Source organism: Loxodonta africana, chromosome 3, assembly GCF_030014295.1.
Source record: "Loxodonta africana isolate mLoxAfr1 chromosome 3, mLoxAfr1.hap2, whole genome shotgun sequence".
Classification (NCBI taxonomy): Eukaryota; Metazoa; Chordata; class Mammalia; order Proboscidea; family Elephantidae; genus Loxodonta; species Loxodonta africana.
In genome coordinates this window covers 178,205,236-178,232,801 of record NC_087344.1, presented here as the reverse complement: position 1 = coordinate 178,232,801, position 27,566 = coordinate 178,205,236, and the positions used below count along the sequence as shown (strand labels likewise).

At 39.9% G+C, this 27,566-nt stretch overlaps 1 protein-coding gene across 2 annotated transcripts in view; it reads left to right on the top strand.

The window, feature by feature from the left end:
• The first annotated feature begins 1,799 nt into the window (after nucleotides 1-1,799).
• Nucleotides 1,800-27,566, top strand: part of RTCA (RNA 3'-terminal phosphate cyclase) — a 30,110-nt gene continuing 4,343 nt past the window's right edge. The window contains exons 1-9 of one of the 2 annotated variants that reach the window (XM_003409523.4): nucleotides 1,800-1,966; nucleotides 2,071-2,171; nucleotides 3,262-3,405; nucleotides 6,547-6,670; nucleotides 8,368-8,426; nucleotides 9,770-9,911; nucleotides 10,163-10,287; nucleotides 11,210-11,268; nucleotides 15,904-15,998. In XM_003409523.4, coding sequence (XP_003409571.1) covers nucleotides 1,922-1,966; nucleotides 2,071-2,171; nucleotides 3,262-3,405; nucleotides 6,547-6,670; nucleotides 8,368-8,426; nucleotides 9,770-9,911; nucleotides 10,163-10,287; nucleotides 11,210-11,268; nucleotides 15,904-15,998 — 894 coding nt within the window. In that variant the 5' untranslated portion in view covers nucleotides 1,800-1,921. Of the gene's footprint in view, nucleotides 1,967-2,070; nucleotides 2,172-3,246; nucleotides 3,406-6,546; nucleotides 6,671-8,367; nucleotides 8,427-9,769; nucleotides 9,912-10,162; nucleotides 10,288-11,209; nucleotides 11,269-15,903; nucleotides 15,999-27,566 lie in introns of those variants that run through there. The other variant, XM_023547415.2, reaches the window with a different exon arrangement.

Sequence of the window (27,566 nt, the reverse complement as noted above, 5' to 3'; positions counted from 1 at the left end):
CCGCAGGTGCAGAGTGTGTGCAAAAGAAGTAAGAGCAACTACTGTTTGACCTTCCTGTGCCTGCTGAAGGGGGCTATGTGACAAACGGAACCAGTGTGCCTGAGTCACATCCCATAATAAGTTACGTCAAGGGGAACCAAAAGACTTCCATCTTGAAGAAATCCTGCCTACCCACCTGTATTTGCATAACCCAGCCCCTTCCCAGAAATCTCCCCCCTCCCCCCACCTCATGAATAAGCATCAAGACCCCTCCTTGTTGAAACCCTTAAATACTTCTGTCTTAGGCAAATCAGACAGTCTCTTTGAAGGTTCTAGCCCTTACTATCACCTTTTGCCAGCTACTGGCAAAATAAATTTGCTTCTGTTAACTGAGGAAGTTTTCTATCTCTCCTAAAAAGTCAGAATGTAAATGAAATACACACTAAGGATAAGGAATCTTTACACAGGTGTCTTTTTGTTACTGAGGGCCTCTTCGTCGGTTGAACCCAACCAGATTCGTGCTGCCTTACTGGGCAGCACGAATTCTGACTTTTTAGCAGAGATAGAAAACTTCCTCAGTTAACAACCATTAGGGGGAGAAACGGCAGGCATTCGTCAAGAAGTCTGAACTGTTTATACTGAAAAACAGCTAGGCAATTGATGTGTCCCAGGCAGGAATGTAGAGGATCAGCTTAATCTAGCTAAGACTGAATTTCAAAACTTCATGAGCTTCTCTTTTGGTGTATTATATTCTTTTTCCTTTTTTTCCTGACTGGATCACAGAGGAAAGGTAAACTAGATTTTTCCTTGAATCCCATGGTAGCTAACTCTGGGAGCTCAATGAAACTTTGTTGTGTGTCTGCGAGTCAACTCTGACTCATAGTGACCTCATACAGCAGAGTAGAATTGCCCCACAGAGTTTCCAAGGAGCAGTTGGTGGATTGGAACTGCTGACCTTTTGGTTAGCAACTGTAGCTCTTAACCACTGCACCACGGGGGCTCCAAATTCTGATCATGCCCGTCTATACAGCTAAGTAAATAACGGGCCTAAAGACAGTCCTCTGCAAAAAAAAACCTTTAAACTGATTCTACTGTTAAAAGCAACAGAGACAAAAGATTTTAGCTTTCAGGCATTTTACTCTGGTCAAAAGTTCCACTGAAAATTTATCTGCTACACAAGCAAACCAACTGTCGGTTTTAAGTGTGGTTCTTGGGAACTCGAATACGTCTTAAGTCTGGGACTACCTGTAAGGTTGATTCTGTTTCGTCCCACCCACTCCGAATAAATAGTGTCTCCTGAAAGAAAAAGAATATACACACGAAACCAGTGGCTTCGTTGGCAGCAGGGCACCTTAAGGGGGACAGGCGCTGCAGGGAAGGCAAATCCAACCAGAGAGAAGGTAGCTGGTGTGTTGCCGGAGCCCGGACCTTAACATTCTCACCTCTTAAGAGTCCCCAGCTCTGAGTACTGTTTATCTCAAGAAAGCAGAGATAAACACAGATACTTGCACCATCATGCGGGACAACTGGAGCATCCAGTTAGAAAAAGCAGACTTTCTGCTGCCTATGGGTTTTGCTGTGTTCAGCAAACAAGTCGGCGAGGGCCACGCTTCCTACTGTGCTGCAGGACATCCCCCTGCCGCCACCTAAATTTCTCACCGTTTTCCGAGCCCACCCGGGGCCGGAATTTTCCGGGTACGCGCTCTTTAAGAGGCGGAGCGCTGCGCCGCACCGCGCGCATGTGCACTGGCTGCTGGGCGGGGCAAAGGGAGGTCCGCAGCTTGCTCCGCCTGTCCGCAGCTTGCTCCGCCTTTCCGCAGGGCTTCGGTGGCCCAGTGCGAGGCCCGAGGCTGCAGGGCTGCTGGGTGGGACCCTGCGTCTCCTCTTCGTTCGGCTCCCGCGGGGGCTTCGTCGTAGCGCATCGGGCCGCGGGGTGCCCCTCATGGCGGGGCAGTGGGTGGAGGTCGACGGCGGGATCATGGAAGGGGTGAGTGCAGAGCTCAAAGTGAAGAGGCTGGCAGCCCAGGCTGGGGAGGAGAGCTTTGGCGTCGGGTGTCCTTACTTCTCCGCCCCTACCCTTACTCTTTGCAGGGCGGCCAGATCCTGAGGGTCTCTACCGCCTTGAGCTGTCTCCTGGGCCTCCCGTTGCGGGTGCAGAAGATCAGAGCCGGCCGCAGCACGCCAGGCCTGCGGTAAATTGGCCGGCCGGGCCCCGGGGCTGGGGAATCGGGGACCCGGGCCGAGTGACTGGGGAATTGGGGACTTAGCCGGGGGCTGAAGGATCAGGGACTCGGCCTCGGACCGAGAGGGGCTCGGCCCTCGAGCCTATTTTTCTAGCCCCGGGACGCTCGACCTGGGCGGTTAGCGGTGGCCTGGGTTGTGCTATTTGGAAGGCATCAAGGGGTGAGTTTAGAAATAAGCCCAAGCTTTCCTTCCTTGGCCCAGGCTGTCTTCTTTGCCTAAAGAATTACCTTGTAATATGTTTCTCCACCTCATCGGGCATTCCACGTACACGGAGAGCACTGATCAGGGAGGAAGATACAGCAGGACAGAAGTATCTGTATGGCAGAGGAAAATCCCTTCTCTAACCAGTGCATCCTATGCAGACGTTCGTTTTGGAATCATAGAACTGGAAAGGACCTTAAGCTGTGTAATTGCTTCCTTCATTCAGACCTCCAGTTAGCTGTGAATAAGATCAGAATTATCTCTTGTGGACAGGGAAACACCTTGACACTTGCCCTTCATTTTACTTCTGTTTCGGAAGCTGGGTGTGCCATTAAATAAACTTCATGTTTATGCACCTATTAGAAGAGGACCTGGATTGAAACCAGTCTGATTCCTTCTCATTCCGTCTATTCCGTTGTATTTTTATAGACCAGCTACACCTAGTCTTTTTTTTTTTTTATCACAAGACATTTATTGATACGTGCAACATTAATATTCCAATCCTCCAGTTGGAAAATCCAATTCATTAAGTCTGTTTTAGGTACCATAGATTATTCGGTGAAGTGAAATTGTGGCTGGCGACTTTAGTTTTCTTCTTTTACCCACTTCTAATAGCCAAAATAACTGGTCACGAAGGAATCCGTAAAATGATGCCTACTAGCAGGTAGTCTAGGTGCATAAAAACACAAAAGGAAGCTCTGAAACCGAAGAAGGGGCACTTTCTGTGGTAGGCTAGACGTTGCTTTTTTCATGCCATTGCAGTTTTATAAATGTCATAAAATGTGGGCATATAGGCAGTTGAATACACACGTTTTGATGCAGTATTATGACCTGAAGGCCTCAACATTTATCTGGACTGGAAATGATTCGAGATTTGTGTGACGGGCAACTGGAGGGGGCAGAAATTGGCTCAACGGAAATAACCTTTGCACCGGAGAAGATCAGAGGTGGAACCCACACAGCAGATACCAAGACAGCAGGGTATGTGTCACGTTCCATTTATGTACGGCCTTTGGAGTTAGACCTGGGTTCAAATCCAAATTCTGCCACTTCTGCCTTATTTTCCACTCTTAAAATGGAGATAAAATGCTTACCTTTCAGATTTGGAGATAATGTAAAGTTTTGGGGACCTAAGTGTTCATTAATTACTGTAGCTGGAATTTTCTGAAAGGTGTAATATGGTGTATAGTATATTGATTTCTTTTTGTAATATTTAAAGATTAAGTATCTGAAGCTAAGCTTTCATATACAGTAATTATAGCAATTTTTATATAGTAGCAAATTTAGTTCTTGGCTTATAGCTAACTGTGAACCATATTCTCCTATTGTTAGTCTACTTATTTTTGTTGTCTTTTAATAAGTACTAATGCAACCCTAAAGAGCCCTAATGGTGCAGTGGTTAAGCGCTTGATGGCTCCTCAGGAGAAGGATGTGGTAGTCTGCTTCTGTAAAGATTACAGTCTTGGAAACCCTATGGGGTGGTTCTACTCTGTCCTATTGGGTCGCTATGAATCGGAATTGACTCGACAGTAATGGGTTTTTTGGTTTATGCAACTCTATTGAGAAATTTTTAGACATGATCCTGATATTTTTTCCCATTGGGAAATGATACTTAACAATTAAATTGGACCTCCTGTATCATTTTCAAGTATTCCCTCCTTTTATTGACAAAATTTTTGTATTGCTTTACTGTAGCATTTGGCTGCTTACTACTTTAAATAGCATCCTTTTCCAAAATCCTACCCATTTACTAGGAAGTTTGATAAAATAAGAAATGGTACTGTAAACTTGATGCCAGTTTGTTTCAGAAATGACTTTTAATGAGTTAGGGTTTTTTAGTTTAAGAAAATGTTGGTTGATAATTGAGACTTGCATTATGATTTAAATAGGCCTCTAAGAAATGGAACGTGCTGCTAGGCCAAGGGAGAACTTTCCTACAAGAATTAAAGAATTTTGATGTATCTTTATAGTCAGGATATTATTTAGAGCATTCTCCTGTACAAAATGGAAAAAAGTTATAGATAACAAACTGTCTAGAAATTAATTAAAGGAGAATCTTAGAATATTGGAGCTGCAAAAGGGAAAATAAAACCCACTGCCACTGAGTGGATTCCAAGTCAGAGCGACCCTATCTGACAGAGCAAAACTGCCCCCATAGTGTTTCCAAGGAGTGTCTACTGGATTCAAATTGTCGACCTTTCGGTTGGCAGTTGAATGCTTTAACCATTGCACCACCAGGGCACCAGGCAAAAGGGAAAATAGAAGCCATAAATATTCCAACCCTGCTCCCATCTTGTGACAAGGAAATCAGATACCTGTGAAGTTAAGTAATTTACCCAAGCATAGAGTCAGAATTAGAATCCAGGCCTCCTGGCTCATAATCCACTAGAGTGTATGGGAAATGAGTTTTAAATTGATAATTCAACTCTATTCAGGAAATTAAGTAGAATCCTAGCAAGAAAACACACCTTATTTATTAACATTCTAATGTTGTTATTTCTACTTATTACTGTACCATGTGTTTTCTAAAAAGAATCTTGTTTATCTTTGCAATTCCTTTCTATCCTAAAATTAAGTTTTTTTTTTTTTTTACTATTCTTAGAATGTAGCTTTATTGGAAGGAAAATCTTTTAAATCAGTGCTTTACAATCATTGGAAGGAACTTTTTAAATATTAGGCTTCTAGGAGGGAATAAACAATGAGTATTTTATATATATGTGTATGTATACATATATAAATACACCTATTGGAAACTCTGGTGGTATAGTGGTTAAGTGCTACGGCTACTAACCAAAGGGTCGGCAGTTCGAATCCACCGGGCGCTCCTTGGGAACTTTATGAGGCAGTTCTACTCTGTCCAGTGGCGTTGCTATGAGTCGGAATTGACTCGATGGCACTGGGTTGGGTTGGGTTATACACCCATTGCCATTGAGACAATTCCGGCTCATAGTGACCCTATAGGACAGAGTACAACTGCCCCATAAAGTTTCCAAAGAGCGCCTGGTGGATTCGAACTGCGGACCTTTTGGTTAGCAGCTGTAGCCCTTAACCAGTATGCCACCAGGGTTTCTAAACAATGAGTATAGTAGTTAAAACCTATGGTTTTTAGTAAATTGAACATTTCCAAGTCTCTTTCATTTGCTCCTGCACCGAACTCCATGAGAACAGAGATTATAGCTCACATATTTTTCTCTTACCATGCCTAACACATTGCGCAGTGAATAAGTACCTTTTGAATTAATGAAGTTCTTTATTAGTGATAGAGACTTTCCTATTCAGTATGTGTGCATCATTGTCATAGAAAAGTTATGTAAAATTCCATCTTTTGGTATGTAGAGGCTTATGTCAACTAATTTCAGGTTTATTTCAAACTACAATCTATTTATGATTGCTTTCCCTTGACCTTGGAGAAGGGGAGATAATAGCATATTTAGAAAATCTGGCCAAATATTCTCATTTTTAAAGATACTTCATGTTCTTCACTCTTTCTTATGATGTTTCACATAATTTGATTATAAGGCCCAAACAGGCTGTAAAGCAAGCCTTTTTTAATGCAAAATGTTCAGGTATCAATTCTTGTAAAATCTTATTTAAAATGTTGTCTTCTATTTTATCATCATGCACTCCATGATGATAGCGACTATATCTTATTTAACTTGATATCTAGAATAGGGCCACATACATGATAGAGACTCAGATACAATCAGTGGAATACTTCTCAACCTTGACTGTTTGAATACACTTCATAAACTCTACTTTGAAGAACGCTTTTATAAAAACACTGTGAAGAGAGGTGATTTAAATTAATTTTTTACGTCTTTGTAATATGAAGAAAAATGTCGGAACCTACCCAACATCATCCAGCTAAGAAGTGTTTAGGCTGGGATTCAAACTCAGGTTTGCTTGTCATTTAAAGCGGCTTCTTTATACAGTGCACTACTGCGTTTCTTTAAGATTCAGGATTTTATTACTCAGATACTGAAGTGTCTTTAAACTTAAAGGCATGAATCTGCTTTCTCAGTTTTCTATGCTTCAGCTGATGGTGATGTGTGGCTTCCTTTATTAACCTGAGACCAGATTTTAAAAAGAAAATGTGCTAAACCTGTTCTGCCTTCTCCTCAGGAGCGTCTGCCTCTTGATGCAGGTCTCAATGCCCTGTGTCCTCTTTGCTGCTTCTCCGTCAGAACTTCGTTTGAAAGGTGGGACTAATGCTGAGATGGCACCACAGATCGATTACACGGTGATGGTAAGGACTTTCTGTCGTTGTTGCCCAACTGAGATTGTCTCCTAGATGCTTCTGCATCACCGTTCTCTATTTAAATACATTCTGACAATTTTTTGTGTGCATTCCTGTTTATTTCTCTGTGGTGTCCAGTCCTGTTGCACTAGAGCGTGGGGATTATGTTTACTTTAGATTTTGTGTTTTATCTTAAAACACTGTTAAAAATCTTAATCGTATTCATGATATAAATTGCAGGGAGAAAAGCCCCTCCAAACAAGAATTAGACACTATGTTTCGCCTATAGATTAAAAAAATAAATAAATAAAACAAAAGTCCATACTGGTATGCTCATATACAATTTGTGGAAAAGTAGCATAATCCTTTTTTTCTCCGGGTTTATTGAGGTGTAATTATTGATGGTAAGATTCATCCTTTTTAGTGTACAGTTTTGAGTTTTAGCAAACATGTACAGTCCTGAAACCACCACCACAGTCATCATAGAAGAGTTCCATTGCTCCAAAAAGTTCCGCCATGCTCCTTTGTAGTCAGTTCAGCCCCCAGCCCCTGGCAGCCACTGGCCTGTTTTGTGTCATACTTTTACCTTTTTTTCAGAATGTCATATAAATGGAGTAATACTATGTGTAGCCTTTTGAGTCTGGTTTGTTTCAGTTACCATAATGCATTTGCGATTTATCCACATTGCATGCGTCAAAAGTTCATTCCTTTTTATTGCTAAATAGTGTTCTGTTGCAAGTATGTACCAGTATGTTTTATCCAGTCATCTAGTGAAGAATATTTGAATGTTCTCAGTTCGGGGCAATAAAGTGAATAAAGTCACTATAACAGTTATGTACAGGTTTTTGTGTGAACGTAAGTTTTCATTTCTCTTGGGTAAATACCTAGGAGTGGTATTACTAGGTATTTATAGTGAGCGTATGTCCAACTTCATGGGAAACTACCAAACTGTCTTCCAAAGTGACTTTATCATTTTATATTTCCATCAGCAATGTATCAGAGTTCCAGCTGGTCTGCGTCTTCCCCGACACTTGATGTTCTTAGATTTTAATATTTTGCCATTCTAGTAGATGATATAATCTCATGAAAGTTAGTTTAACAGAATGTATATGAGACTTAACTCTTCCAAAATCCAGCAAAAATGAAATGTCAAAAATATTTGAACAGAACATTGTATAATTATGGAAACTTGGGCCGTGGTTAAGTAAATTATGATAGAACGCCACATAGTAACTCAGGTATTGTTTAGGAAGAACTTTAGGATGTTGGGAAAATGCTTCTGTTTATAATGTTAAGTGGAAAAAGTAAGGATAAAACATGTATATGCAATGAGATTTCAGCTGTTTAAAAAAAAAAACAAGAAGTCAAGAATGCTTTTTGCAAACATCCCCTAAGTTCTTAGAGTGTTATGTTGAAAAGGGTAGGATGGCCTCTGAAGTAAAATAACCACAGAGACCAAGAATCATGAGTTCTGTATTTTTGTTATTAGATGGACTTGTGTAGCTTCGATGAATTAGATGTTATGCTTTTAATTTTAGCTATGTATCAGTTATTTCGTTTTGAAAGATGGAACCAGTCTAGATGTTTTTTATATTACTGCGTATCTATAGTGCCTAATGCCTAGCTCAGTGCAGAGCACTTTCGCTTAATAAATGTATTTGTTGTTGAACATTGGTGGTTAAAAGAACTGTAAACTGATTTTTCAGGTGTTCAAGCCAATTGTTGAAAAATTCGGTTTCACATTTAATTGTGACATTAAAATGCGGTAAGTTGCTTATTTCTTAGCCCTTTTGATCCATTACTTGTATTGAAAGTAGTCAAAAATTAGACCTTAGAAAACTGTCATTCTGGAATTCACTTCATGTATTTCTGGTAGGAAATACTTGTACTTTGTGGTTTAAAAACAATAAGCAGCAGGGGCATGGGGACTTGAAAGCAACTAGACATGTTATTTGTTTCTTAGGAGAAATATTTTTCGAAGGGCTTTCCACACTGAGGCTCCTCTGTATCTGGTGTAATGGGTGTCGCAGCACAGATGAATGCTCACTGTATGCAGATAACTGTGGGATCATAAAAAAGAAGTCTGCCTTTCTTCTGCTCTTCCACAATGCTGTCAGAATTATTTCGCCAAGAAACACATCAGACATTCAGATTATTTCTCTTTAAGCCTTCCCTTACAAGACAAGGCCATCTATTTCTTGGCATGATATTTCAGTGCTTTGCAGTCTTGCCCCAGTTTACCTTTCTGGCTTCATTCTCTCTCTCCTCCTTTCAGCATGCCACAGATGGTAACAACATGATTGCTTCCTGTTCCTTAAACATAATTTGTGCCTCAGACTTTCAGGTCTTTGTTCGTGTTATTCCTTCCTGTTCCCCTAAAAATTGTAAATCCTTCCATATTTAAAAAAAAATTAAACTCTAATTTCTTATGTGGAACTGTCCATGAATATGCTTCAATCAGAATTCATATTTGCACGTTGGTTATAATCCTCCTTACAGCCTGACTACTATTCTAGGAGATTGTAGATACGGCCATCTCCTTAATAGATGGTGAGCTAATTGGGGATGGAAGCACTGTCAAACTCATCTTTGTGTTCCCAACATGTTCTGTAGAATAAATGCCATTAAATATTTCAGTTAAAGTTGTATTTGTGTGTTGTTACTTAAGTATTCATCAAGTGTTTATTGAGCACCTGCTCTGTGCCAGCCATTGTTTTAGGCCCTGAGAATGTAGCCGGGAACAAAATATACAATGTTCCTGCCATCATGGAATGTGTATTATAAAACAGCACTATCAAATAGCATGTTCTGAGATGAAAATGTGTTCCATATCTGTGCTTTCCAGTACTGGTAGTCACTAGCCACAGGTGGCTGTTGAGCTCTTGAAATGTGGCTTGTGCAATCTAAAATTGTGAACTTTAAATTTTATTTAATTTTAATTAAATTTAAATAGTCATGTAGCATGAGGCTACTGTATTGGATAGCACAATTCTAAAATATTTTATGTTTGGATATCATTTGTATTTTATTATTATTATTATTGTAAATATTGAGCTTTCCTTTTGTCATGCAGTTAGTTTACGTGAGTATATTCCGTATTTTTCACAGGGGCTACTACCCAAAAGGGGGTGGTGAAGTAATTATTCGAATGTCACCAGTTAAACAGCTGAACCCAATAAATTTAACTGACCGTGGCTCTGTGACTAAGATATATGGAAGATCTTTTGTTGCTGGTGTTTTGCCATTTAAAGTAAGTTGTCTGTGTGTTCTTAGACGTATGTATGTCTTGATAAACATGACATCATCTATATTTTGAAACTGTTGAAAGAACTTATTTTTTAATCTTTTCATAAAAGGTTTTCTTGCAAGTCAGTGTTCTCTCTGCTCTTGAAATTCAAGTTTTTAAATAATGTATGTAAATGTTGTTATTTTATGCATCTTGAAAATAGTTGTCAAAATAGTTGTTTATTTATTTTACCCTTTTCCATCTTGCCAAAATAGGTAGCAAAAGATATGGCAGCGGCAGCAGTGAGGTGCATCAGAAAGGAGGTCAGGGATCTGTATGTTAACATCCAGCCTGTTCAGGAATCTAAGGACCAAGCCTTTGGCAATGGAAATGGAATAATGTGAGATAATATACTAACTTTTTCCTAAACACTAGTTGAGAGCTCTGAAATAATTCTACTTACATTAAAAGATTGGTAGTTTTTAAAAAAATATTTGTAGTTTTAAGAAGACATATTTTTAAAGGGCATTCCTGCCTGAAACAACAACATGATGAATTAAGATGATTATCTTATTCGCAGTTTTTTTTTGTGAGGATACTTCGTTAATGCACTGTAAGAACCTTTTCATTTGTATACTGACCTTAAATACTTAAGCAAATCAAAAGTTAGACTTTGAAGCCGATCCTTAAGGAACTATCTCCAGTAGCTTTTATGTACCTTAGAGTGAAATCAGTTCGCAAGTATCTATTTAGAAAAGAGAGTATAGCTGTTATATTTGTTCAATTAGGAATTATTGATCTAAGTGTTATAAAAACTCTTAGGTTGATGTTTTTGAAGTAGAAAAGTATCCTTTGTAGGTATTTAAATCGTAAAGCTTCTTATTGAGTAGGCTGTATTAAAGGATTTAAAGCAAATACTTGCTGTACGTATGATACTATCTAAAAACTATAGGACCAAACCAAAAGTCTCTGCACATAAGCCCTGCCATTTAAGGTCTTTTCAGTGCCATATGCCTATGAAATGACGTCACGTAGTACTGATGACATGATAACTCTTGGGGACCATTCTTACCTGTAAGCAGGTTAGAATCTAGTGTGACTTCACCCTGTCAGAAGTGCCGAAGGGCAACGATGCCCAGATTAAGGCTGATGGAGAATGTTAATTATACCGTTCCCTGTACTGAGAATTTTACTTTTGCTACATACTAGCCAGATCTAATCCTGCCTATTTCACAGTCACTATTCTCCTGTTTTATATTTGCCTGTAATTTTTAGAATATATTGATGGCACAGGAGTAATACTTTTTTGTTTCTCCGTATAGCATTATTGCCGAGACATCAACCGGCTGTTTGTTCGCTGGATCATCGCTTGGTAAACGAGGTACAGATAAATGAAGGGGATCCGCAGTTGTAAATGCCGCTATAAAATTTAAGATTATCTGTCAAGATTAGAATTTTCTAGAATGATGGCAAGTTAAAAGGATACAGTAAAGTGATTCAGTTTTAGAAGCAGTGAAACTGTCAATCATTTCTCCAGCTTTATATTTTGAAAAACTTCAGATCTGTAGAAAAGTTGAAAGAATATTACAGTCAACATCTACACACTCTTCTCCTAGATTCACTAGTAACGAACATTCAGTTACATGTGTTGCTCAACCATTTCATTGTAAGTTGCACTTAACATGCATCATCTCTGAATACTTGAGCATGTATCTGCAAAGGACAGTACCTACATAATCACAAAACTGTCTTTATACCCATTCCGGTAAGAAATAGTGAGGGCCTACACTGAGGAATGCAGTGACTAGGACTAGAAAGATGGGTGCTGATATAAGGGTAGTTAGGAGGGTGAATAGACAATTTATGGGAAGTGAGGCAGGCAATGTCAAGAATGAAATTCTAGATTTCTAGCTTGGCTGTTTACAACTTGTGAATATAGAAGGTAGCATTAGTTTGCCAGGTTAGATGATAATTTGGGGCATATTGCATTGACATTGTAAAGGGGCTGTTACTCTGTCATCAATAATGCATGGAATTAACTGTGTTGACCAGCTGTGAAAATATTTCTTTTCTGATGTTCTGTCAAGACTTTTTTCCTCATTTTGTCATATGAGACAAGTTTTACTTTGAAGTTGTTTTTGGACACACTCGTATTTATTTTTAGATGTAATAGTGGTAGGAGAGAACAGAGGGTAGAGCAACATACTCATTTAGATCGACTAACTCCTGCTGGCACCTTCCCTTGTTCTTAAGAAAGGCAAATCTGTCAAATGAGATGGCGTTAGCGAATGCAGAGGCAATTGGGATCTTCTCTCGTAATCTATGCAGTCTGTATATTAAGAGTCTCAGAGTTTCATGGCCCCAATTATACAGATCTACTTTCATTTATTATTTGAATTAACTAGAAAATCCCCAGACCCTGAATGCTAACGCCTAAGCTTTATTACCAGAGGCAACACTGACTGTTGGTGCTACCCTTATGTGGTAGAAACAATAAGATGTAAGTAACCCAAAACCCATTGCTGTCAAGTCGATTCTGACTCATAGCGACCTTATAGGACGGGGTAGAACTGCCCCCTGGAGTTTCCAAGGAGTGCCTGGTGGATTCGAACTGCCGACCTTTTGGTTAGCAGCTGTAGCACCCAACTACTATACCACCAGGGCTTCCAAGATGTACCTAGTCATGTTTTTGTCATTGTCTCAGTTATTAAAACTATTTTGATCTTTGTTCCCTTATCTATTGAGCAAGAGGATTAGCCTGGAAAACCACTGAAATCCTTCCAGCTGTAACATTCTTTGATCCTATGAGAATGATGAGGTTCTTGTTTTATCTAAGAGAATCTTGCCTTTTAGATGGCGGCAGATAGCATAGTAGAGAGGACGAAACTGAGGGCGGGAAGACTTGAATTTGAGTCCTCAGCAGAGCTTGGCAGAGCTGTTATCCTGCACAGTGACTGTGGGTTTTCCTTATCCGAAAAATGAGATTAGACCATGATCTACTTGTAAGAATCCCTTCCAACTTTATGTGGCTGCAATATAACAGAATGTATTTTGTCTTTATATTGTTGAATATTTGGGTATTCTTTGATTATACTTGTCTGTCAGTCAGATATGTTCTTTACAATGGGAGCAAAACAATCTGTTAAGATAAATTATGCCTCTGATTAATCAACTCCCATTTCCTATGTATAGAAAAGTACCAGGCTTATAGTAAGCACTGTCCTTCCTTCCTTCAGCATATGTAGCAATTCATGGCATGTTTCTGATGGCCTAAAATAAGGCCTTTGGCTTTCTATTCAGTCTGATAACCATTTTATAGTTTTGTCCTTTTAGTAAGCTGGAAGGCACCCAAAACACTGAATATTCCCATTAATTTGCTATATTATAAACTGTCAAAATTGAGACCCTTTTTTAGAAACACCCAAAATATCAGAAGATTATTGTCATTTAGTTCAAAAAGTATTAAAATTTCAGAAGAAATTAGGATTTAGATCTTTTGTTAACAGCATATTACTAAGAAGCAAAATTCTCATGTTTACTTCATTCTGTTCAGCTGCCACAGATTGCTAGTCTTGGCTGGTAATAATGTAGTTCTAATCATACAAGTATCCATTGTCTAGGTGGCTGGGTGGGAGGGAATGTGCCTGGCTCTGGGAAGTACTTTGCCACTTGGTAGAAAAATCTTAGTGTGTCTGCTGCGCTCTAGTAATACGAAGCCAGGAATTCCTTTCCTTCTCTACATCCTCCATCCAAATTTTAGCCATCCTTCAAGGCCTTGCTTAATCTAATCCTTCATGTGCCATGAAACCTTCTCAAATTATTCTAGAACCTAGAATCTGTTGCTTTTTGAACTCTTTCTATAGTTTATACTACAGAGCTTAGCACTTAATTATCATCTAATTCTCTAATATATGGGACTCTTTTTTATATATATATAATTTTTATTGTGCTTTAAGTGAAAGTTTACAAATCAGGTCAGTCTCTCACATAAAAACTTACATACACCTTGCTACACACTCCCAATTACTGTCCCCCTAATGAGACAGCCAACTCCCTCCCTCCACTCTATTTTTCATGTCCATTTCGCCAGCTTCTAACCCCCTCTACCCTCTCATCTACCCTCCAGGCAGGAGATGCCAACATAGTCTCAAGTGTATAGGACTGTTTTTTAATGCCTCTTTAGCAAATGAACCAGTTCCTATCTCTTAGCATGGTACACACATAGTGGTTTGCTCAATAGTCACTTATTAACAGTTTATTGTGTACCACCTTTGGTAATAGAGGCTTTTTAAATATTATCTCTAACTTCTCTAACAAGTTTGCAGCATAGGTGTTACCTCCATCTTCTGGATGAGGAAACTGAAGAAGCTAAGGAGTTTTACCCGAGGAGCCAAGTTTTTTTTTTTTTTTTTTAATGTATATATATTTATTTATTGTGCTTTAGGTAAAAGTTTACAAATCAAGTCAGTCTCTCATACAGAAAGTTATACACACCTTGCTATGTACTCCTACCTGCTCTCTTCCTAACGAGACCGCTCACTCCTCCTCTCTACCGTGTATTCCACGTGTCCGTTCATCCAGCTCCCGTCCCCCTCTTCCTTCTCATCTCGCCGCCACCAGACAGAAGTTGCCCACATAATCTCATGTATCTACTTGAGCCAAGAAGCTCACTCCTCACCAGTATCATTGTGTCTATCTTATAGTCCAGTCCAATCCCTATGTGGAGAGTTGGCTTCGGGAATGGTTCCAATCTTGGGCTAACAAAGGGTCCGGGGACCATGACTGTCAGGGTCCCTCCAGTCTCAGTCAGAGCATTAAGCCAGGCCTTTTTACAAAAATTTGAGATTTGCATCCCACTGTTCTCCTGCTCCATCAGGGACTCTCTGTTGTGTTCCCTGTCAGGGCAGTGATCGGTGGTAGCCCAGCACCATCTAGTTCCTCCGGCCAAGGAGCCAAGTTTTATACCACATGTTCACGCCTTTTCTTTCAGTCATTTAAATGCTTGAATGGTTGATGTTGTAAAGGTAGTGAATTTATTGTATTACTATAATGACTGCTGGCAAAGTAGAGAGGGTCGGTGAAAAAGAGGAAGACCCTCAGTGAGATGGGTTGACGCAGTGGCTAAAACATAGCAACAATTACGAGGATGGCACAGGACTGGGCAGTGTTTGGTTCTGTTGTACATGGGGTAACATGAGTTGGAACCAACTTGACAGTGCCTAACAACACCAACAATGACTGCCGTAAGGAAAAAACAGAATTAAAAGTCTGAAAATTCTACTTTTCTGAGAAATGTTATCAAAGCGATACATATATAAAGAGAATTTCCAAATACCAAAGAGAAATAAAATGAACCACATTCTCGTTCTCAAGGACTTCTTTTAGCCTAAAGTAAAGAGCTTAAAAGAATCATTTGACGTTCCCCTACTCTGACAGACTTATTTTGTACTCAGCGTTTTACCAAAGATTTGAAGTACGTGTGGATAAGTAGGAGGTACGGGATGGAGGTACATATTCTGACTTATGTTCAAAATAAGGTGATACTTGTTCAAATCTTACAAGAGGAAAACTTTAAAATATTTGATCTGAGAATTTTTATCTGCTCTTTCTTAGGTTAAACTTAATTCCCTGTTTTTTTTTTTTTTTAATTATTTAATTCTGATGGTATTGCCTGGAGACTAATTATAACTTGTATAAATCACAAGTTTTAAATTTGGAAATGAAGCATAGCATTTTAGAATCATCACTTAGTTGTAAACTGCCTTTATAATTACTACTTTTTAAACAGAGCCAAAGCAGTCAGGTTTTTCCTTTATTACTGTACGTAAAAATACAAAGTATTTACATATGCCACACTCTCAGGAGATTAAATTAACTAAAGAGCTTATCCTAAAGGGGTGCATGGGGTAAGTTCAGAGGTCCAAAAAATGTTATATCCATGCTAACCGGGATGTATTAATCAAACTTTAGCCTCTTAGTAATTAATTTAGGTTTCTTTACCTTGTTCCTGTCCTAGGTGTAAATGCCGACAGGGTTGGAATTGAAGCTGCTGAAATGCTGTTAGCAAATCTTAGACATGGTGGTGCTGTGGATGAGTATCTACAAGATCAGGTAATGACACCTGCAGGATAAATGCCCTACATTTGAATATCTGATGATTAGATTGAATATAGATTTTAATCATTGACTTTTAGACACTAACTAGCAAGCCCTGGTTCAATCAGTTTTTAAAGTTTCCTGGAATTAATATTACTCAAATTTTGGTCCCACCTTACTTGGCCTGTGTACAGCATTCAGCACAGTTGAAACACTTAAAACCCTTTTTTCACTTGGTTTCTGAAGCTCTGTTATCTTCCTTTCTCACAGCCCACACATTCTCAATATTCTTTGCTGTTTTTTTGCTTTTCTTTTTTCCATCGTCTCAACTTCTAAATTTTGGAGAGCCTGTGGGCTCAGGCTCACACCTCTTTTCTTTTTCCTTTTATTGTGCTTTAAGTGAAAGTTTACAAATCAAGTCAGTCTCTCTGACAAAAACTTATACATACCTTGCTACGTACTTCTAGTTGCTCCCGCCTAATGAGACACCACACTCCTCCTCTCCACCCTGTATTCCCTGTGTCCATTCAGCCAGCTCCTGCCCCCCTCTGCCTTCTCATCTTGCCTCCACACAGTAGCTGCCCATGTAGTCTCATGTGTCTACTTGAGCCAAGAAACAGTCCTCACCAGTATCATTTTTGGTCTTAAAGTCCACTCCAATCCCTGTCTAAAGAGCTGGCTTTGGGAATGCTTCCAGTCTTGGGCCAACAGAAGGTCTGGGGACCATGACTTCCAGGGTCCTTCTAGTCTCAGTCAGACCATTAAGCCTGGTATTTTTATAAGAATTTGGGGGTCTGCATCCCTCTGCTCTCCTTCTCCCTCAGGGGTTCTCTGTTGTGTTCCCAGTCAGGGCAGTCATCGATTGTAACCGGGCACCATCTAGTTCTTCTGGTCTCAGGATGATGTAGTCTCTGGTTTATGTGGCCCTTTTTGTCACTTAGGCTTATAATTACCTTGTGTCTTTCGTGTTTTTTATTCTCCTTTGCTCCAGGTGGGTTGAGACCAACTGATGCATCGTAGGTGGCTGCTTGCTAGCATTTAAGACCCCAGACACCACTCTCCAAAGTGGGATGCAGAATGTTTTCTTAATACGTTTTATTTTGCCAGTTGACCTAGATGTCCCCTGAAACCATGGTCCCCAAACCCCCGCCCCTGCTACTCTGACCTTAGAGGCATTCAGTTTATTCAGGAAACTGCTTTTGGTTTAGCCTAGTTGCGCTGACCTTTCCTGTATATTGTGTTGTCTTTCCTGTCACCTAAAATAGTTCTTGTCTACTATCTAATTAGTGAATAACCCTCTCCCTCCCTCCCTCCCTTCCCACCCTGGTAATCATTAAAGAATATTTTCTTCTGTGTTTAAATTATTTCTTGAGTTCTTATAATAGTGGTTTTATACAATATTTGTCCTTTTGCAACTGACTAATTTCAGGCAGCATAATGCCTTCCAGATTCCTTCACGTAATGAGATGTTTCACGGATTCATTGTTGTTCTTTATCGTTGAGTAGTATTCCGTTGTGAGAATATAGCATAATGTATTTATCCGTTCATCCGTTGATGGGCACCTTGGTTGATTCCATCTTTTTGCTATTGTAAACAGTGCTGCACTGAACATGGGTGTGCATGTATCTGTTTGTGTAAAGGCTCTTATTTCTCTAGGATATATTCCAAGGAGTGGGATTGCTGGATCGTATGGTAGTTCTATTTCTAGCTTTTTTTTTAGTAATATTTTTTATTGTGCTTTAAGTGAAAGTTAACAAATCAAGTCAGTCTGTCACATATAAGCTTATATACACCTTACTCCTTATTCCCACTTACTCTCCCCCTAATGAGTCAGCCTGCTTCCTCCTTCCAGTCTCTCCTTTCGTGACGATTTTGCCAGTTTCTAACCGTCTACCCTCCTATCTCCCCTCCGGACAGGAGATGCCAACACAGTCTCAGGTGTCCACCTGATACAAGTAGCTCACTCTTCGTCAGCATCTCTCTCCAGCCCACTGTCCAGTCCCTTCCATGTCTGATGAGTTGTCTTCAGGAATGGTTCCTGTCCTGGGCCAACAGAAGGTTTGGGTACCATGACCGCCGGGATTCCTCTAGTCTCAGTCAGACCATTAAGCCTGGTCTCTTTATGAGAATTTGGGGTCTGCATCCCACTGATCTCCTGCTTCCTCAGGGGTTCTCTGTTGTGCACCCTGTCAGGGCAGTCATCGGTTGTGGCTGGGCACCATCTAGTTCTTCTGGTCTCAGGATGATGTAAGTCTCTGGTTCATGTGGCCCTTTCTGTCTCTTGGGCTCATAGTTATCATGTGACATTGGTGTTCTTCATTCTCCTTTGATCCAGGTGGGTTGAGACCAATTGATGCCTCTTAGATGGCCTCTTGATAGCATTTAAGACCCCAGATGCCACATTTCAAAGTTGGATGCAGAATGTTTTCATAACAGAATTATTTTGCCAATTGACTTAGAAGTCCCCTGAAACCATAGTCCGCAAACCCCCGCCCTTGCTCCGCTGACCTTTGAAGCATTCAGTTTATCCTGGAAACTTCTTTGCTTTTGGTCCAGTCCAGTTGAGCTGACCTTCCTTGTATTGAGCATTGTCCTTCCCTTCACCTAAAGTAGTTGTTATCTACTAACTAATCAGTAAATAAGTCTCTCCCACCCTCCCTCCCTTGCTTGCTCATAACCACAAAAGTATGTGTTCTTCTCAGTTTATACTGTTTCTCAAGATCTTATAATAGTGGTCTTATACAGTATTTGTCCTTTTGCCTCTGACTAATTTCACTCAGCAAAGTACCTTCCAGGTTCCTCCATGTTATGAAATGTTTCACAGATTCATCACTGTTCTTTATCGATGCATAGTATTCCATTGTGTGAATATACCATAATTTATTTAACCATTCGTCCATTGATGGACACCTTGGTTGCTTCCAGCTTTTTGCTATTGTAAACAGAGCTGCAATAAACACGGGCATGCGTATATCTGCTCGTGTAAAGGCTCTTATTTCTCTAGGGTATATTCCGAGGAGTGGGATTTCTGGGTTGTATGGTAGTTCTATTTCTAACTGTTTAAGATATCGCCAGATAGATTTCCAAAGTGGTTGTACCATTTTACATTCCCACCAGCAGTGTATAAGAGTTCCAGTCTCTCCGCAGCCTCTCCAACATTTTTGATTTTGTGTTTTTTGGATTAAAGGCAGCCTTGTTGGAGTGAGATGGAATCTCATCGTAGTTTTAATTTGCATTTCTCTAATGGCTAATGATCGAGAGCATTTTCTCATGTATCTGTTAGCTGCCTGAATATCTTCTTTAGTGAAGTGCGTGTTCATATCCTTTGCCCACTTTTTGATTGGGTTGTTTGTCGTTTTGTGGTTGAGTTTTAACAGAATCATATAGATTTTAGAGATCAGGCGCTGGTCTGAGATGTCATAGCTGAAAATTCTTTCCCAATCTGTAGGTGGTCTTTTTACTCTTTTGGTGAAGTCTTTAGGTGAGCATAGGTGTTTGATTTTTAGGAGCTCCCAGTTATCCGGTTTCTATTCGTCATTTTTGGTAATGTTTTGTGTTCTGTTTATGCCTTGTATTAGGGCTCTTAACGTTGTCCCTGTTTTTTCTCCCATGATCTTTATTGTTTTAGTCTTTATGTTTAGGTCTTTGATCCAGTTGGAGTTAGTTTTTGAGCATGGTGTAAGGTATGGGTCCTGTTTCCTTTTTTTGCAAACGGATATCCAGTTATGCCAGCACCATTTGTTAAAAAGACTATCTTTTCCCCAATTAACTGACACTGGGCCTTTGTCAAATATCAGCTGCTCATATGTGGATGGATTTATATCAGGGTTCTCAATTCTGTTCCATTGGTCTATGTGCCTGTTGTTGTACCAGTACCAGGCTGTTTTGACTACTGTGGCTGTATAATAGGTTCTAAAATCAGATAGAGTGAGGCCTCCCACTTTCTTCTTTTTCAGTAATGCTTTATTTATCCGGGCCTTCTTTCCCTTCCATATGAAGTTGGTGATTTGTTTCTCCATCACATTAAAAAATGACATTGGAATTTGGATCGGAAGTGCATTGTATGTATAGATGGCTTTTGGTAGAATAGACATTTTTACTACGTTAAGTCTTCCTATCCATGTGCAAGGTATGTTTTTCCACTTATGTAGGTCCTTTTTAGTTTCTTGCACTAGTACTTTGTAATTTTCTTTGTATAGGTCTTTTACATCTTTGGTAAGATTTATTCCTAAGTATTTTATCTTCTTGGGGGCTACTGTGAATGGTATTGATTTGGTTATTTCCTCTTCAATGTTCTTTTTGTTGATGTAGAGGAATCCAAGTGATTTTTGTATGTTTATCTTATAACCCGAGACTCTGCCAAACTCTTCTACTAGTTTCAGTAGTTTTCTGGAGGATTCCTTAGGGTTTTCTGTGAATAAGATCATGTCATCTGCAAGTAGAGATAATTTTACTTCTTCCTTGCCAATCCGGATGCCCTTTATTTCTTTGTCTAGCCTAATTGCTCTGGCTAGGACCTCTGGCACGATGTTGAATAAGAGCAGTGATAAAGGGCATCCTTGTCTGGTTCCCGCTCTCAAGGGAAATGCTTTCAGGCTCTCTCCATTTAGGGTGATGTTGGCTGTTGGCTTTGTATAGAAAAAAAGCTTTGTATGGATGCCCTTTATTATGCTGAGGAATTTTCCTTCAATTCCTATTTTGCTGAGAGTTTTTATCATGAATGGGTGTTGGACTTTGTCAAATGCCTTTTCTGCATCAATTAATAAGATCATGTGGTTTTTGTCTTTTGTTTTATTTATATGGTGGATTACATTAATGGTTTTTCTGATATTAAACCAGCCTTGCATACCTGCTATAAATCCCACTTGGTCATGGTGGATTATTTTTTTGATATGTTGTTGAATTCTATTGGCTAGAATTTTGTTGAGGATTTTTGCATCTATGTTCATGAGAGATATAGGTCTGTAATTTTCTTTTTTTGTGATGTCTTTACCTGGTTTTGGTATCAGGGATATGGTGGCTTCATAGAATGAGTTAGGCAGAATTCCGTCATTTTCTGTGCTTTGAAATACCTTTAGTAGTAGTGGTGTTAACTCTTCTATGAAAGTTTGGTAGAACTCTGCAGTGAAGCCGTCTGAGCCAGGGCTTTTTTTTTTGTTGGGAGTTTTTTGATTTCCTTTCAATCTCTTTTTTTGTTATGGGTCTATTTAGTTGTTCTACTTCTGATTGTGTTAGTTTAGGTAGGTAGTGTTTTTCTAGGAATTCATCCATTTCTTCTAGGTTTGCAAATTTGTTAGAGTATAATTTTTTGTAATAATCTGATATGATTCTTTTAATTTCAGTTGGGTCTGTTGTGATACGGCCCATCTCGTTTCTTATTTGGGTTATTTTTTTCCTTTCCTGTATTTCTTTAGTCAGTCTGGCCAATGGTTTATCAATTTTGTTAATTTTTTCAAAGAACCAGCTTTTGGCTTTGTTAATTCTTTCAATTGTTTTTCTGTTCTCTAATTCATTTAGTTCAGCTCTAATTTTTATTATTTGTTTTCTTCTGGTGCCTGATGGATTCTTTTGTTGTACACTTTCTATTTATTCAAGTTCTAGGGACAGTTCTCTGATTTTGGCTCTTTCTTCTTTTTGTATGTGTGCATTTATCGATATACATTGACCTCTGAACACTGCTTTTGCTGTGTCCCAGACGTTTTGATAGGAAGTGTTTTCATTCTCGTTGCATTCTATGAATTTCTTTATTCCCTCCTTAATGTCTTCTATAACCCAGTCTTTTTTCAGCAGGGTATTGTTCAGCTTCCAAGTATTTGATTTCTTTTCCCTAATTTTTCTGTTATTGATTTCCACTTTTATGGCCTTGTGGTCTGAGAAGATGCTTTGTAATATTTCGATGTTTTGGATTCTGCAAAGGTTTGTTTTATGACCTGATATGTGGTCTAGTCTAGAGAATGTTCCATGTGTGCTAGAAAAAAAAGTATACTTTGCAGCTGTACGGTGAAGTGCTCTATATAAGTCAATGAGGTCAAGTTGGTTGATTGTAGCAATTAGGTCTTCCATGTCTCTATTGAGCTTCTTATTGGAAGTCCTGTCCTTCTCTGAAAGTGGTGTTGAAGTCTCCTGCTATAATTGTGGAGGTGTCTCTCTCACTTTTCAGTTCTGTTAAAGTTTGTTTTATGTATCTTGCAGGCCTGTCATTGGGTGCATAAATATTTAACATGGTTATATCTTCCTGGTCTGTTGTCCCTTTAATCAGTATGTAGTGTCCTTCTTTATCCTTTGTGGTGGATTTAACTTTTAAGTCTATTTTGTCAGAAATTAATATCGCTACTCCTGCTCTTTTTTGCTTGTTGTTTGCTTGATATATTTTTTCCATCCTTTGAGTTTTAGTTTGTTTGTGTCTCTAAGTCTAGGGTGTGTCTCTTGTAGGCAGCATATAGACGGATCATGTTTCTTTATCCAGTCTGAGACTCTCTGTCTCTTTATTGGTGCATTTAGTCCATTTACATTCAGCGTAATTATAGATAAGTATGTGTTTAGTGCTGTCATTTTGATGCCTTTTTATGTGTGTTGTTGAAATTTCATTTTTCCACTTACTTTTTTGTGCTGAGACATTTTTCTTTGTAAATTGTGTGTTCTCATTTTCGTAGTAGTTGACTTTATGTTTGCTGAGTCGTTATGTTTTTCTTGTTTTTTATTTTGCGTTATGGAGTTGTTATACCTCTTTGGGGTTACCTTAATATTTACCCCTATTTTTCTAAGTAAAAACCTAACTTGTATTGTCCTATATCGCCTTGTATCCCTCTCCATATGGCAGTTCTATGCCTCCTGTATTTAGTCCCTCTTTTTGATTATTGTGATCTTTTACATATTGACTTTAATGATTCCCTGTTTTGAGCGTTTTTTTCTTTTTAAAATTAATCTTAATTTGTTTTTGTGATTTCCCTATTTGAGTTGATATCAGGATGTTCTGTTCTGTGACCTTGTGTTGTGCTGGTATCTGATCTTATTGGTTTTCTGACCGAACAATTTCCTTTAGTATTTCTTGTAGCTTTGGTTTGGTTTTTGCAAATTCTCTAAGCTTGTGTTTATCTGTAAATGTTTTAATTTCACCTTCATATTTCAGAGAGAGTTTGCCTGGATATATGATCCTTGGCTGGCAGTTTTTCTCCTTCAGTGCTCTGTATATGTCATCCCATTGCCTCCTCGACTGCAGGGTTTCTGCTGAGTAGTCTGAACTGATTCTTATTGATTGTCCTTTGTAGGAGACCTTTCTTTTATTCCTGGCTGCTTTTAAAATTTTCTCTTTATCTTTGGTTTTGGCAAGTTTGATGATAATATGCCTTGGTGATTTTCTTTTTGGATCAGTCTTATATGGGGTTTGATGAGCATCTTGGATAGATATCCTTTCGTCTTTCATGATGTCAGGGAAGTTTCTGCCAACAGATCTTCAACTATTCTCTCTGTATTTTCTGTTATCCCTCCCTCTTCTGGGACTTCAATCACACGCAAGTTATTCTTCTTCATAGAGTCCCACATGATTCTTAGGGTTTCTTCATTTTTTTAATTCTTTTATCTGATTTTTTTTCAGCTATATTGGTGTCAATTCCCTTGTCCTTCAGATCCCCCAGTCTGCATTCCAATTGCTCGAGTGTGCCCCTCTGACTTCCTATTGAGTTGTCTAATTCTGTAATTTTACTGTTAATCTTTTGGATTTCTGAATGCTGTCTCTCTATGGATTCTCGCAACTTATTAATTTTTCCACTCTGTTCTTGAATAATCTTTTTGAGTTCTTCAACTGTTTCATCAGTGTGTTCCTTGGCTTTTTGAGTAGATTGCCTTATTTCATTTCTGAGGTCATCCCTGATATCTTGAAGCGTTCTGTAAATTAGTTTTTTATATTCTGCATCTGGCAAAACCAGGATTGTATCTTCATTTGGGAAAGATTTTGATTCTTTAGTTTGGGGAGTTGTAGCAGCAATCATGGTCTGCTTCTTTATGTGGTTTGATATCGACTGTTGTCTCCGATTCATCTCTAAGATACTGTAATGGTTTATTTTGCAATTGCTCACTAAGACTTATCTGTTTTGTTTTCTTTCAATGTACGTAGATGGGCTACTAGATTGCACTGTCTTGATTGTTGTAGGCTTTGAATCACTTATGTCATCGTACCAGCTGGTTTGGGCCATTACCAGAAATATAAGCCTAAGAGTCCATTCACTCTTCTTGAGTAGAATCTGGTTTGGGGTCATCAAGTGTGTGGTACAGACTGTCACCTATCCACTTAGAGAAGTACTGGTGATAGTTGTGTGCACCAGATTCTAGTAGCAGCAGAGTTTTATACTCCGGGGGGGCAGTAAGCTGATAGGCTTCCCCCAAGTGCCAGTGAGGTAGATGTGTCTCTATTCCTAAAGCACTTTGGTGGGTGAGCTCTGCAGCTGTACCTTAGGCCCCCATTGCAAGTACCTCTACGGATTGGTAGGTGTCACCCTCTTTAGACCCCTCAGGCAGGAGGCTAGGTGGTCTGGGGGGGGGGCTTCAGCCCTCAGTTCCCTGTTGTGGGTCAGTGAGGGCTCTGTTGAATATGCAGAGTTATCAGACCTGTGAAACTTGTCTTTCCAGTAACCCGCTAGAACAATTACAGTCAGATCCCTATCAGAATTGCCTTTGCATAATAATAGCCACCTTGTTCCCTGTAGGGATGAAAGCCCAAGACTGTGGATCACATATGCTTGGTTGGAGCTGGTTCTGTATTTTTAGTCCAATTAGGGAAGGATGTTTGGTCCCTGGGTTTTTTGTAGCTGTTTCAGTCAGGCCAGGAGAATGGGTTAGGAAAAGACCAAAAAAAAAAAAGAAAAACTGCAGCGTACTTCACTGTCTGGGTCAGGAAATCCCAATGTTAATGAAGGCACCTGGGAAGGGGAGGGGAGGTATCAGGTAAATAGGAGAGATTAGCACCCCGGAATATAGACAAAGTTACTTATTTTGTTTAGTGATGACTGTTTTATCTGAGATTCCTGAGGGGTGTGTAGCCTGTGTGCATTGGCTAGGTCGAGATTGCCCCCGAGGGTCAGGCCCATCTCCCGTGCTTGTGCTGTCTTAGAAGCTGTGGTCAGTTCCTTCACTCCCAGTCCAAAGCCCAGCACCAAGGTTCCCCGGCTGGGACGTCACACTCCAGGCTCCAAAACCAGTCACTGCCTCCCAGTGACTTCTCCTCCTGTCAGCCGCATCACTGCGCTGCCCTCGTGCACTGGCTGGGCTTCTCCCAAGGCCACTTCTGGGGACTAGGGCTGCGTCCCGTGTTTGCGCCATCCCAGGATGCCATGGTCAGCTTCTCTGTGGCCAGTCGAAAGCCCAGCGCCAAGGTTTCCTGACTGGGACGCTGGCTCCAGGCTCCGAAAGCAGTCGTTGCTTCCCCGTGGTTGTTTGTTCTCAGTCTCTGTCACTCAGGTCAACTCTAGATCTGTGTTTGATGGTCAGGGTTCGTAGATTGTCATGTATGTGATCGATTCACTTGTTTTTCCGAGTCTTTGTTGCAAGAGGGATCTGAGGTAGCTTGTACCTAGTCAGCCATCTTTGTCCCGCCTCCCTATTTCTAGCTTTTTAAGGAAGCACCAAATCCATTTCCAAAGTGGTTGTACCATTTTACATTCCCACCAGCAGTGTGTAAGTGTTCCAGTCTCTCCACAACCTCTCCAACATTTATTATTTTGTGTTTTTTGGATTAATGCCAGCCTTGCTGGAGTGAGATGGAATCTCATTGTAGTTTTGATTTGCGTTTCTCTAATGGCTAATGATAGTGAGCATTTCCTCATGTATCTGTTATCTGCCTGAATGTCTTCTTTGGTGAAGTGCCTGTTCATATCCTTTGCCCATTTTTTAATTGGGTTATTTGCCTTTTTGTTGGTGAGTTTTTACAGTATCACGTAGAGTATAGAGATCAGATGCTGACTGGAATTGTTGTAGCCAAGCTTTTTTTTTCCCAGTCCATATGTAGTCTTTTTACTCTTTGTGAAGTCTTTGGATGAGCATAGGTGTTTGATTTTTAGAAGCTCCCAGTTATCTAGCTTCTCTTCTGGTGTTTGTGCATTGTTAGTAATGTTTCATATACTGTTTATGCCATTATTAGGGCTCCTAGCGTTGTCCCTATTTTTCCTCCATGATCTTTATTGTTTCAGATTTTATATTTAGGTCTTTCATCCACTTTGAGTTCGTTTTTGTGCATGGTGTGAGGTATGGTCTTGTTTCAGTTTTTTGCAGATGGATACCCTGTTACGCCAGCACCATTCGTTAAAGAGACTGTCTTTTCCCCATTTAACGGACCTTGGGCCTTTCATGCCTGTTTTCTTTACAGTTTACAAATTTCTTTTTTTTTTTTTTTTTTTAATTTTTATTATGCTTTAAGTGAAAGTTTACAAATCAAGTCAGTCTCTCATACAAAAATGTATATACACCTTGCTATATACTCCTGTATAGTATATAAAAAACCCAGTGCCATCATATAGCAAGGTGTATATAAATTTTTGGCGTAGTGGTTAAGTGTTACAGCTGCTAACCAAGGGGTCGGCAGTTCGAATCCGCCAAGTGCCCCTTGGAAAGTCTATGAGGCAGTTCTTCTCTGTCCTATAGGGTCGCTATGAGTCGGAATCGACTCGACAGTACCTGGTTTTGGTTTTATATACTCCTAGTTCCTCTCCCCCTAACGAGATAGCACACACCTTTCCACTCTCTATTTTCATGTCCATTTGGCCAGCTTCTGACCCCCTCTGCCCTCTCTCATCTCCCATCCAGACAGTATCTGCCCATATAGTCTCATGTGTCTACTTGATCCAGGAAGTTCACTCTTCACCAGTATTATTTTCTATCCCATAGTCCCATCCAATCCCTGTCTGAAGAGTTGGCTTTGGGGATGGTTCCTGTCTTGGGCTAATAGAAGGTCTGGGGACCATGACCTCCAAGGTCCTGGTAGTCTCATTCAGACCATTAAGTCTGGTCTTTTTATGAGAATTTGAGGTCTGCATCCCACTGCTCTCCTGCTCCATCAGAGGCTCTCTGTTGTGTTCTCTGTCAGAGCAGTCATTGGTTGTAGCTGGGCACCGTCTAGTTCTTCTGGTCTCAGGCTGATGTAGTCTCTAGTTTACATGGCCCATTCTTTCTCCTGGGCTCATAATTATCTTGTATCTTTGGCATTCCTCGTTCTCCTTTGCTCTAGGTGGGTTGAGACAAACTGATGCACCCTTGATGGCCTCATGCTAGCGTTTAAGACCCCAGACACCACTCTCCAAAGTGGGATGCAGAATGTTTTCTTAATAGATTTTGTTATGCCAATTGACCTAGACGCTCCCTGAAACCATGGTCCCCAAACCCCCACCCATGCTATGCTGGCCTTTGAAGTGTTCGGTTTATTCAGGGAACTTGTTTGCTTTTGGTTTAGTCCAGTTGTGCTGACCTCTCCTGTATTGTGTGTTGTCTTTCCTGTCACCTAAAATTGTTCTTGTCTACTATCTAATTAGTCAATAACCCTCTCCCACCCTCCCCTCCGCCAATCCCGTAACCATCAGAGTATATTTTTTTCTCTG